Source organism: Urocitellus parryii, chromosome 5 (genome assembly GCF_045843805.1).
Source record: "Urocitellus parryii isolate mUroPar1 chromosome 5, mUroPar1.hap1, whole genome shotgun sequence".
NCBI classification, from domain to species: domain Eukaryota; kingdom Metazoa; phylum Chordata; class Mammalia; order Rodentia; family Sciuridae; genus Urocitellus; species Urocitellus parryii.
The window spans coordinates 75,427,070-75,440,268 of NC_135535.1; the positions used below are offsets into that span (position 1 = coordinate 75,427,070).

At 38.9% G+C, this 13,199-nt stretch overlaps 1 protein-coding gene across 1 annotated transcript in view; it reads left to right on the forward strand.

The window, feature by feature from the left end:
- Positions 1–2,441: 2,441 nt before the first annotated feature.
- Positions 2,442–13,199, forward strand: part of Kif21a (kinesin family member 21A) — a 145,280-nt gene continuing 134,522 nt past the window's right edge. The window contains exon 1 of the mRNA XM_026393914.2: positions 2,442–2,895. Within this exon, the coding sequence (XP_026249699.2) occupies positions 2,852–2,895 (44 nt within the window). The 5' untranslated portion in view covers positions 2,442–2,851. The remainder of the gene's footprint in view (positions 2,896–13,199) is intronic.

A 13,199-nucleotide genomic window follows, 5' to 3' on the forward strand; every position in this document is an offset into this window, starting at 1 on the left:
ATCCAATATGAGTGAATCATGAGAAGGTCAGGAAAAAGAAGATTCCAGATAAAGAGAAAACTAGTAAAAAGATTCTACGAAGGATAGAAATTTGTGTGTTCCAGAAGTAAAAGACCAGTATCACCAAAGGGTGGTGGGTAAGGATTAGAGTGTGAAGAGATGAGGTCAGAGTTGGGAGGGGCCAGAGTATAAGAGGCCTTAAAGTTTAGAGGAATTTATTCTGCTTGTGTAGGTAGCCATTGAAAAGTTTAAGGCAAGGGAATGACTTACTTCATCCTTCAGTGTGGAGGCAAGAGTCGACTCGAGACAGATCATCCTGGGCAGTATATAGCTGAATTCCTTCCCCTTTGAGCCTGAACTCATCATCCTTCTATCATAACTTCCACTGACTGAATGACTAAAACAGACTGTAGTGTGTGTGTGTGTGTGTGTGTGTGTGTGTGTGTGTGTGTGTGTGAATGACTGTAGTGAAAGCTCTGTCCTTGGAATTTTCTTCAAATTAAGATAATTAATTAATTAGATGAACCATAAGGAAAGGTGTTATAGCAACTGTACAGGAATCTGGAATAAATGCAATATGGGTTGTTAACTTTACAACTTTTGACATTTGGGAGAAAATCACTGAATCAGAATTTTTACACTGCCTCTTGCTGAAACCATGCACAATATGAACTCAAAGCCACAGCTACTATCAGTACTAATGTTTTGGCCAAATTTCCAGCCTGGTGACTTGGGAATGAAATTGACCTCAGATAAATTTTGAATGGTTTACATGATATTTAAATATTGTGCTGAATTAGTTGTGGATGTTTAAAATGGAGTTTTCATGTAAAGATTTGATTTTTCTTTCTCACTTGAGAAGCAATAAGCACAGTAAACAAACAAAAAATGTGGCAGCACAGGACAGGGTTCACTTTTCAGCAATGCTCGGCCACAACTGAGAATGGCCATTGCCTTTGGAAGGCGATTCTCTGTCTTTGCCTGCTTCCCTAATTCGGGTCACCTGCCCAGTTCCTGCAGACATCTGTTTGTGACAGATCTTTGTGAGATAGATATGTAATAGTGCCATTTTAATAGGAACTTTAAAAAATTTAAAATTATACACATTTCTTTTAGTTTTCTTGATAAATGTCCTCTGCTCTTCTTGCCTTCCTTATACCAATCCAAGAGACAAAGTGGCCTGTCCAGATCCACCCTGACATGGACTTGTCAGGGCAGGGTGAAATGAGGCTCTGATGTGTTGATGGATAAATATTGAGGCTAGGGAAGGGTCTCCAGAGGGTAGCCAGAGGAGAGTTTTTGTCACCAATTTGGTCTATAAAAGGATATTCACCATCACTGCTCTCTTTACTTCCCATTTATGTGTCTGTTATAATTTAAGGATAGCAAGAATAAGGGACAGAATAAAATTAAAACTATCTATAATTATACACCCCATGGACCTTCCCATGGGTTTAGATCATAACACTTCTTTTTTTGTCCCAAGGTGTGCTGCCTCCTCTGACCCACGCTGCTGTAACTGCTGAGTAGGACGATGAGGTATATGATTTTATGTACTTGGGCAGTGACTTTATTTGAATAGTGCCATTTAATCTGTTATACTGTTTTGTGTGAACCCACATGTTTATTTATAGATATGTATGGGGCAGTCTACAAAAGATATTCTGTGGCAAAGCTAATAAAGGCTGTTTCCACAGAGCTATGTAAAGGCATGTGGAAGGACAATAGTGACAAGCAGAAACCACAATTGAACAGTGTGGATAGAATCCTGGAATTGGGAGGCGCTTTTTGAGGTCCAACAGGGAAAGAAACTCAGTTTGGAAGGATTTACTACACAGTTGTTTTGATGGATATTCAGTTATGGGAACACTTGGCAGTACCAGGGTGTAGTTCATTTACCAGTGCACAAATGATTGAACAGAAACGCATTCAGGAATCTGAGAGTAAATCATTTCCATATTCCACACGAGCTGGTAAATGGGCGCTGGGCTGCAAAACAGCCCAGCTGTCCAGAGACAGGGGACAGACCAGGGAGCCAGTTTAGCATGAATGACTGACTCCAGGGAGGGAGGGCGTTCAGCGTGGGGCTAGGGAAGGGGGTCAAAGTCCAAGATGAAAAGAAGACAATAGGGCTACCGTGGAAACAAAGCAGATCCAGAGCAGCAGCTGGTTGGTTCCTGGCGCGCGGGTGAATCCAGCTTTGGTTTTAGAAAAGACACAGGCACCAGGACGTGCACTGGCTGCTTCACAGAAGAGCCTGGAAGGGCGCACCGGCCGGTCGCCCGCGGGCGTGGGCATTGGGGCGGGCACCCTCCCCCGCGCGCCTCCCTGCCCAGCAGCGCCAGGCAGTGCCCAGCGGAGGGCAGGGCGGGGCGCAGGCTGGGGGAGGGCGAGGTGGGGCCCGGCTCTGTGGCCGTCGCTGACGCAGTGCGGGGCGCGGAGCCCTGAGCGCCCCGGCGGGCGTGGAGTCCCCTGGCCTGCCGCTGGGAGGCCGCGTCCCCGTCGGAGGGGGCAGGGCGCATTACTTGGCCGCCAGGAGGCCGCCGGCGGCCTGCTCGCTCCCGGGCCGCCGCACTAGCCATTCAAGCGCGCTACGTCCCCGCCCCAGAACCTGGGGGATGAGCCGGGGAGAAGGGGCGGGCGCCCGCGAGCCGTGAATCACCTCCTCCTCCTGCTGCCTCAGCGCCGCCGCCACCTTTCCATTCAGTCGCGCAACATGGCTGTAGCGCGGCGGAGGTGAACCGGCCGCCCCCTACCGCCCCAGCCTCCTGCGCCCGAGCTCTGCGGCTCCGGCGGCGCCTCAGTTCTGCTGTGCAGAGGCCCAGGGACCCCGCCGCCGCCCGCCGCCAACATGTGGGGCGCCCCAGACGAGAGCTCCGTGCGGGTGGCTGTCAGGTGAGGACAAGCACCGGACTGCGGGCGGTGGGCTGTCCAAGGGCTGAGGGCGCGGGGAGGACCTGCTGTGGCCTGGGCACCGGCTGCCGGTGTGTGACCTGAGTGACGTCTGGCCCGCCGCGGCCGCTGTGGAAACTGAGGCAGCGGGTCCCCGTTGGCCTGGTGCGCGTGGCCGCCTTCATGAGGTGGGCGTTTGCAGGTGGTCGGTGGCTGTGTGGCGCGGGTCTCCGGGGGGCGTCCTGACCCCTCGGGGGAAGAAGTGGTCGCAGACCGCCCCAGCTGGGTCCTGCACCAGAGGAACAATCGCCTCAGGTTTGGCCTCCTCGGGCGATCGCCTGCTTGGCGTTGCCTGGAGGAGCTGCCTCTCTGCTGGACTGTGGTGTTCTTTTTATTATTTATAGAGTGTCTGTCATACGTGTGCTTGCAGCTCTGGCCTTCTGAGGCAGGAGACAAAGCATCAGACTGACAGGGCTTGAGATCGCGGAGCCCGCGGTGAGCCCACTCGGGTTCTGGAAGTCCGTGCAAATGGAACATCTTAGTAAGCATCCCGGGGAACTAGATGCACACAAGTATGTGGGCCTGAGACAGATCTGGCCTCTTAGGTGTTGGAATAGGAGTCGTATTTAAGGTAAAAGTCACCCGTGATACATCTATACAGGGAAGAAAATTATTCAGCAAGATCATGGGTTAAATGGGTGACTGGGTGAAATATCCTGCAGGTAAGCATAGCAGATACAATATAACAGTAACATTATACAATGCGTGGGTGTGAACTTTGAAACACTAGATACATCAAACTTGCATTTTGGTCAATGACAGATACACTAGTATTCAATGTAATTTAGACTGTTGTGATACATATCAAAAGGAAAGACCTCTGACAGTTGCTCTTGGAAAATTGCAACATCATCACAGTGTTTAAAAAATTAATGAAGCATTCATCATAGAGCAAGTGCGTGGCTTTCACTGCTCTGGTATCCCATTGTTAATTCATTTCTCTTTATTTGTACTTTCTGGATTATAAAAATAATCAGTCCCCCAGGAAATTCAGAATTCACTAAAAATCTTCCACTCTTGTACCTTTCTGGAAAATCATTTTTAAAATTTCATCATGTAAACATTTCTATAGTTGTCATTTTAGTGACAAATCTTCATTAGGCATAGAAATGGCAGTTTTATGTACTTTGTATCTTTAATCAACTTAAATAATAGCATGAATTTGAAAGATTTTAAAAATATATCCTTATTTTACATAGGAGGAAATTACCACCCATGGAGGTGACAGTTTTATGACTGTTTAGAATCACCTGTTACAAAGCTTTGAAGTTTTAAGTCAGCCTTTTGGTTATTCCAGGGCTACTTATCCATTGTTAGCTTGTTTCTCCTCTTCACAGTTACTGCCTTTCTTTTGGCCTTATAATACAGATTAATGACTGTACCCTGCTGGGGAAAAAAGACTGGAATGCCAGTAATAGGCAGTTTTGTTAAAAGATCTGATCATGGAATATTAATAAAAACAGAAAATTTATCCTTGAGAAAAAACATATTTAGAGACTTGAGCTTTTTATGTGTATATTCTGGTATCCCTTCTAGCAGAGGTGAGCAGAGCCATGGATGAACCTAAAGTAATATTAACTAATAAATAACTTATATTTGGCTTTGGTATGTTAGCACTTTTTAGACAAATGAGTGTGGATCTGATTTTGGGGAAAAGATTTTATAAAAACTTTAACAGAACCTAGTAAGCCACATTGTGAAAATTCACTTTGGCAAAATTAGGGATATTTTTCCATTAAATACATTGTTCTGTGGTCTGAACAGAGCTATTCTCTAAACTTACTTTATATAGGATAAAAATTGTTTATGCTTACCTAGCATTTTACTATTTATAAAGTGCTTGGACATATGATATTCACTTAAATATTTATTGAACATATATCCCATCTCTGTTATTCTGAGTTCTAAGCTAAAATAGTAATAGTAATTGCACATATACCATGTATTAGAATCAGGATGTATGTTATGGTATTTTATATTGTAACTGGGCATGGTGGTTAATGCCTGTAATCTCAGCTATTTAGGAGGCTGAGGCAAGAGGATCACAAGAAGGAGGTCTGCCTCTGGAACTTATCTTGATTTGTATCAAAATAAAAAATAAAAAGGACTGGGAATGATGTAGCTTAGTAGTAGAGCACCCCTGGGTTCAATTCCTTGTTTTATATCATGAAGATGTTTTATATCATGTAAAAATCTCATTTATTTATCATAATACTATATGACTTAGGTCCTGTTATTTGTATGGCCATTTTACTCATGGGGCACCGAAAGATAATCAAGTCAAAATGGTAGCAAATGGAAGAGATAGGGTTGCAACCCAAAGGGCTTGACTCTATAGCCCAAGTTCTTAATCATTAACCCTATGTAGGTGAGAAGCAAGAACCTGTGTTGCAGAATTTTACTTAGCTTAAGGTCAAGTGCTTTTTCCTGGAACTGTATTAGTTCAATTACAAATGAGTGGCTTTGACACATTATTCATATCTTGACATTACTAGAAAAGGTAGAGCTCAGAAAAGAGAGGACCTGAACTTAAATCAACTGAAATATTCCCTCAGAATCTTTCTAACATCTTCCCATCCTTCTCCCTAGTTTGTGGCAAGCTTTGTCAGCAGGATAAATAAATGAACACAAAATTTTCTATCTATGCACATTATCAACGAGGTATTTGACTAACCCTTTGCCATCAGTGAATAATGTAATAACAGTTGACTGTTTAAATGCACTGAATGTCATGAAGGCTTGTGTTTTATTAGATGTAGAGACTTATCAGTATGTTAAAGCTGATGACTCTGAGTTTTTCAAAGTAAGTGCTTGGATCATATAAAACTTTAGGAAAAAGTCATTAAGACATTTCTCATTTAGGGAGAACATATTTTTCCCCTATTGTGGTACCAGTGATTAAACCCAGAAATGCTCTACCACTGAGCTACATCCCCAGTTCTTTTTATTTTTTTTTTAAATTTGAGACAGGATCTTACTAAGTTGCCCAGTTGAACATATAGACTTGAACTTGGAATCCGTCTGCTTCAGCTTCCTGAATCACTGGGATTATAGACCTGCACCACTGCACCAAACCAAGGAGAACATTTTGAATTCAATTTCTGAAAATATCTTTTGCAGAATATATTTCAGGTGTTCTGCATGACATCTTTCATTGCAGTAGGTATGGATTCAGAATACAGTCCTGTTGTCCAACATCATGTGGCTGTTGAGCTCCTGAATTATGATTAAGGAACTAAAAATTTAATTTAAAATTAAAAACTATTCTTTAATCCAGTTACTAGAAATGGTTTTTTTTTAATATTTTATTTTTTAGTTGTAGTTGGACACAATACCTTTATTTTATTTATTTATTTTTATGTGGTGCTGAGGATAGAACCCAGGGCCTCACTTGTACTAGGCTATTGCTGTACGATCAGCCCTAGCCCCAGCTCCAGTTACTACAAACTTTTAAGTATGCTTGAAATAAATTGGTTTATGTGGTTTTATTTATTTTTTTTTTAAAAAGAACTTTTCTTTTTTAGTTGTTGGTGGACCTTTATTTTTATTTATTTATATGGGTGCTGAGAGTCCATCTCAGTGACTCATACATGCTAGGTGAGCACTCTACCACTGAGCTACCATCCCAATCTCTGATTTTACTTTTTCAATTTAAAGTTCATGAAATCTAAATGCTGATAACATATTTCTCAAGAAAATTTTGTCTCTAATTTGACATGTGCTTTTAGTGTAATACATACACTGGATTTCAAAGGCAGTCTGAAGGAGGCTTAGACAGTAGGATCAGGAGTTCAAAGGCAACCTCAACAATGGCAAGGTGCTAAGCAACTCAGTGGGACCCTGTGTCTAAATAAAATACAAAGTAGGGCTGAAAATGTGGCTCAGTGGTTGAGTGCCCTGAGTTCAATCCCTATTACCCCTCCAAATATACATATATGTGTATATATATATATATATATATATATATATTACATATATGCAAAATAGACTTAATAGCAATAGTTTTTCCTTAAGGTGAATAGGATTACAAAGGCATTGATTGTAGACTCAGTATGGTGGCTGATTTCCTAGAAAATAAGCTGAACAGATGCTTAGATAGACATCATCAAAAACAGTGAACAATGAAGTATAGTGTATATTCTCATTATCGAAGCATACTGACTTTAGAACTAGTCAGTTAACTCAAAGTGATAAAATCAATTAAACATTTTGAGTTGAAAATCTAAGACATGGGATGACATGTCCGTTCCCCTTTCTGTGAAGGATGACACAACAAATTTGTAAATTTTTTCAAGATCTTTAGGTTGCAAAATATGTTGAGAGCTGGCTAAAAATGAAGACACAGGAAGTACCATTGTGTTTACACGTTATTATGTCGGGTAACAAAAATTTCCTTGCTTGGCTTTGGCACAACTATGTATCTTTGATGGTGGGTTTTGGTTAGTGTATAATGTAATCTAGTGTGTGTTTCAGTTTGCTGTATTTTTACCTTACTGAAGCACTTTTAAGAAGTAGCACTGCTCAACAACCTTAAGGTCTGGTTGGACCATCAGAAGCTGTTTTAGATCTGTCATTGGCACTCATTTGCAATGTGACCTCCCTGTGCTTTCTTCCATGCTGTGATGGCATCCTAAAGCTAAGAAAGGTTATCAGGTCTTTGTGCATGCCATGTATTAAGTGCAATTATAATTGTTTTTGTTACTCTAACTGTTGGCGCTGATGATACCTCACTGTGGACCAGGAGGGAATTATTTTAACACTTCCAACTGGATTTTTCCTATTTTGGCTTGAGCTTCTTTTGTTACTAGGAAAGAAATATTAAGGTGGTTATGATCCCTTTCTCATTCTGTTTATGATAATGAATGATTTTTTTATTTAACTTTTATTAAAATCCTATGAGGTAGCCTGGACAGATATTATCTTTATTTCACAGAGGAAAAAGTGAGTCTCAAATACACTGGGTGATCTCTTCAGGGCTTCTGCATCACTAAGTATTGAAATTGGAACTCAAACTTAGGTTTCTGAAATCTATTACTATGTTCTCAAACGTATTTCCAAATGTTTTAAAAACATTTCCCTTAATAAACATTTCAGACTGAAACATTAACTATACATGTGAAGAAAGTCATTTGAAACAATGTAATGTTTAGAAAATGTAGATGAGCAAGGCTTCCAGGTAACATTTAGGTCATGGAAACAGATGGTTATTTGGTGTTTGGCTATTTGTTTGTTCCTTCATGTATCAAATATTTATGAAGTACATACTGTGAACTAGACCCTTCTGCAACACACACGACACACATGGTCCTTGCTTCAACAGAGCTTATACCTAACAGAACAAGGCTGTTAAAATGCACAAAATGTGTTAGAACTAACACAAAATAGAACCAACAGCACAAACTAGAAATGAAATGTAATAGTTTGTTTTTTTAATGTTTCTCTTTTTCATTTTGGCATTGAGGATTGAACCCAGGGACTCTTTATCACTAAGCTACATCCCCAGCTGTTTTTATTTTTTATTTTGAGACAAAATCATTAAGTTACCTAAGGTTTCACTAAGTTAGCTAGTCTGGAACTCGAGATCCTCCTGCTTCAGCCCCTCAAGTCACTGGGACTATAGGTGTTCCCTGCTGCTCTGGGCTTTCTTATTGTTTTGCAAAAGCATTTTGTTGTTATTTGTTTTCTGGTACCAGGGATTGAACCTAGGGGTGCTTAACCACTGAGCCACCTCTCCAGCCCTTTTGTGTGTGTGTTTTATTTTGAGACAGGGCCTTGCTAATGTGCTTAGGGCCTTGCTGAATTGCTGAGGCTGGCTTTGAACTTGGAATTCTCCTGCCTTAATCTCCCTAGTTGCTGGGATTACAGGTATGTGCTACTGTACCCAGCTAGCATTTTTTGTTGTTGTTCAAACTTTTATTTATTTATTTATTTATTTATTTAGGGATGGGTACCAGGGATTGAACTCAGGGGCACTCAACCACTGAGCCACATTCCAGGCGCTATTTTGTATTTTATTTAAACACAGGGTCTCGCTGAGTTGCTTAGCACCTTGCCATTTTTTGAGGCTGGCTTTGAACTCATGATCCTCCAGACACTGGGATTACAGGCATGCGCCACTGCACCCGGCTCAAACATTTTTTTAAAAACAATTATTTTAAAAAAATGTGCCCTGCTTTCAAATATATTTCATACAAAAATTGAACTCCACAGCCTATGCATTAGGAGGATAAGGACATTATGTCCTACTTGATATCCATATTTTACCTGTATGCCTTTGTATCAGGCTCTAAACATAATAGAGATAAAAGAGAGAAGACAAAGAGCTGGCAGATGATGTGAGTTGAAGTCAATGAAATTATTTAATTATAAAACATGAGATGATTCTTTTTCTTCAAATATGGTTTAATAAGTTTAAAAAGTGTGGTGGATCTGTTTATTATTTGGAACTGCATGGAACTGCAAGGTTTCATGTTTAATTATTACTGCCCCTTGAGCTCTTGCCATCTTACCTTCTAATTGGTTAATATTTTGATGCATAATTATGGGGTAGTGAATGATGCACTAGAAATTCCAGTTTAGTGAAGCCATGAAAGCAGAAATTATCTTAGTATCTAGTTAATACTATAATCTTCCAATTCTCATCAATTTTTTTTTCTGAAAGAAATTGACTTGGAATATTTGTTATTATGGATGTTTCCCCCCAAGATGTGTAACAAACAACTCACGTGTACGAATTTCACTTAGAAATGGTTATTTTCTGTCAAAATTAGATATTACCTGATAGTAAAAGTTTCAGATTAGGAAGGAAAAGACAACAGTGAAGATGCATGCCAGATAACAGACAGTGTTTATATACTATGTATCATTGGAATAATTTTTATGCATGGCAAATTTGTTTGTTATTCTATTCAGTATTTCCTTCTGAAAACGAGATCTATGAATTCTATCTTTCATCCTAGTTTCCCAGTAGATTAACTATTTAATCTTCTCAGAGTATTAAAATAGTTTTCTCATGGCTGAGGCTTTGTTTGGAGCAAATGACAGCCAAGCAAAAGGGGGACAATTTTTATGACACTCTTTTATGACACTCTGTGATTATTATAAGATCTTTCTGGATGTTTAAGAATTATACTTGAGGTTTCTTTGTCCTCAAATGTGTGTTTTTTTTTAAACTTACAAAATTTATATAGTTAACATAATTTTTAGTACCCCTGTAATTATTGACAAAATAGTTTTAAAACTAAAAGGCACCTTGAAAGAACTACCTACCTGGTGAAGGTCCCACCCACACCCTTTTTTTGAGATAGTGGTGACAATGGAGGTCTGAAGAAGTAGAAGGAATTGCTTGAGGTTACAAAACTAGCAGCTCCTGTTTTCTGTTGATAAGTGCTTTGTATTTTCTAGGACTTCATGTTTTGCTAGCAGGCATCCCAGAAATAGAATCCCTTTAATATTGAAGGAAAAATAAAAAGAAAAGGAGAGTGTGTGGGAGGGACCCTACATTTTTAATTCCTTAAACAGTCATAAAAGTTTCATTTAACAGGTGAGTTCTAATGCTCTCACTGCCAGTAAAAATGGTCTCACTATAGGGAAGGTGGCTGGGAAGTGGGGGTGGGTGAAGCCTGCTTATGAGAATCTAGAGTGGAATTTGACATAGAAATCTAGGTGGTTTAAAATGACCTTCTTTTCCATGTTACTTCACTAGTGGTTCTTAGGCTTTTAAATCATCTCCTCCTTTTCTTTCTTTATTTCAGAGAGAATAAAGATTATGACACATTTTGATTGTAACAGAGGCCTGTCATACAAAAAGTCTTCTATGTTCCCTCTACACAGAGCTTTTAAAAACTTTTCCCATGCAGAGAAATTTTTGCCTTTGAGGATCAGGGCACAGCCCTTCCTTATATGAGTCTTCTTGTCTCTGAAATAGAATATTCTTTTTTAAAAGAAGGTACTAATGTATTGACAGCAGTATTAGAGTAGAACATTTGAAGGAAATTGGGGTTATGATATGAAACAAGTAGATATCTACATGTCCAGATTAGACGGACAGTCATTCAAGAATTAACCACAGAGTCAGTGTTCTTGGATGACTCTTCAATTCCATCTGTTTCTTTAGTAAAAGGGAAAAAACAAAAAATGTTCAAGTGTGGTTGTGGAAAGGTAAGTAAGCATCATGAGACCCTAGCAGAGGCTAAAAAAATCAAGGACAATTTATTTCTTACTTTTGGATCTCTTATTGTTTAGTTAAGATTCTAGTTTTTGAAATTGGATTTGACATTTTTCTTAACTTTGGAGAGTTGTGTCTGTCACTTTGTCATGACAGTATCACAAATCTCTGAACATGATGAAGGAAATTATATGTTTTTCAGAGTAGATATTCACATTCTCTTATATGGCTACAATGTCAGAGGTTGTCTAAATAAGTTTGTTCTTTTTTTCTTTTAGCAAAGAGGAGTAAGAGGCTTTGGAGAGTCAAGCTGTAGTTAATTAAGTGATGTGATCATATAAGGTACTAATGAGGCATAGGGCATCTGGAACTTCACTTGTATTCCTTCTGATTTTATTTATTTTTTTGGATCAGAATTTATTTTTTCATAATTATTAAATTTCCACTGTGTGCTAGTATTACAGAAACTGGAGGTATTAAAGTTATTAAGGGTAGTGAGATGTAATACAATGAGCATGGGATGGTCACAAAACTGTTTTAATCAGGATTCTTACCCTGATGAACTTGGTTTTGGCTAGGCAGTTCTTCACCTACTTCAGTGCATTTGGGAAAGGATCAAAAGAGACAACCATGTGAAAGCATTGGAAAATCCTTTTTTTTTTTTTTACAAACCCAGGTAGTAATACGATTAGAGATGAATTTGTATAATCAACCATGGGCATGTTGGTAATGTTCCAAACTCCAGCGATTGGATTAGTCATTCTCTAATGTGTGACCCATAACTTGAATCTGTAAAATGCTTTAAATGTACTTGTTATCTATTCTTTTTTTTTTTTTGAGTGTCTATTATTTGAGCCACTATTAATGACACAGCAATATACATACATATATATGTATGCCCTATTATAGCCTAATATTCACTACTTTATGCATATGGAAATTTTGAGTAATGTGCTAAATATTGTATATCATATGCTTTATTTCTATGATTCTGTACTTTATGTATTAAATTCAGTATATCAAATAGTAATATAATTGGCTAGCCTTTATTATTTAATAAGCACACTAATTTTATTATTCTAAGACTTGTGCTGTCTCCTACAACTCTGGATAATGTTCTCATTTGCACTGATGAGCACTGACTGTAAACGACTATTTCCTGGAATCAAAAAATTAGGGATAGTGTTGCTCACCAAATGTTGTGGTACTGGGGATGCTTTTCAGAAAGCATTGATATTGCATTGATATTGAGTATTAACTTTTCACTGCCTATATCTATATTAGGATATAATGTATTAGAGTTCTATAGACATTTGACCAACAGAACAAACCAAACACAGCAAACACAGGTCCATAATCATTCCATGACCTTTGAAAATTGGTGCTTGCTTTCTTTCTTTTTTCCCTCTGTTCAAACCAAAGCTCTTTTGTTTGGGTTGCCTGTTGATCATTTAGTCTGTATCTGTCCTACCCTAAAATGGAAGTTGTCAACTGCTGATTAAAGTTGAAATTACAAATTTAATCCCTGGTTATTTGGCCTGCCATTTAAGTTTTCTTAATTTAAATGTGACATCTGTGACACTTTGGGTGTCAATTTAGTCAATACAGTATGATACTTTTGAATTTTAGTTTGCCAACTTGTCCTTAGATTGGCAAGAGATTCCATTTTTCCTTGATTATATTCTTATCTATTTTGCTACATAAGCATAATTGGACCTTCTGTTACCTTTGTAGTAGATTCAGCTGTCTTTGAGACAGAGTTCTTTAGTTGGTTCTTAATTTTACATTAGCATGCTATAAATCATCATAATTTTTTAATTTACATGTTATATGTGTTCTGTTATTGTAGCTCTCAACAGAGTAACTCAAGGGCTTTTGATGATTTTGCCCTTTTAAATTTGAGCATGTTTTGATACCACTTTTGTGGTCTATTTTATATCTTTATTTTATTTTATTCTTTTGGTACTAGGGACTGGATCCAGGGGGACTTAACCACTGAACTACATCCCTTGCCCCATTTTAGCTTTTGAGACATGGTTTTACTAAGTTGCTGAGGCTAGTCTTGAAATTGTGATCCTCT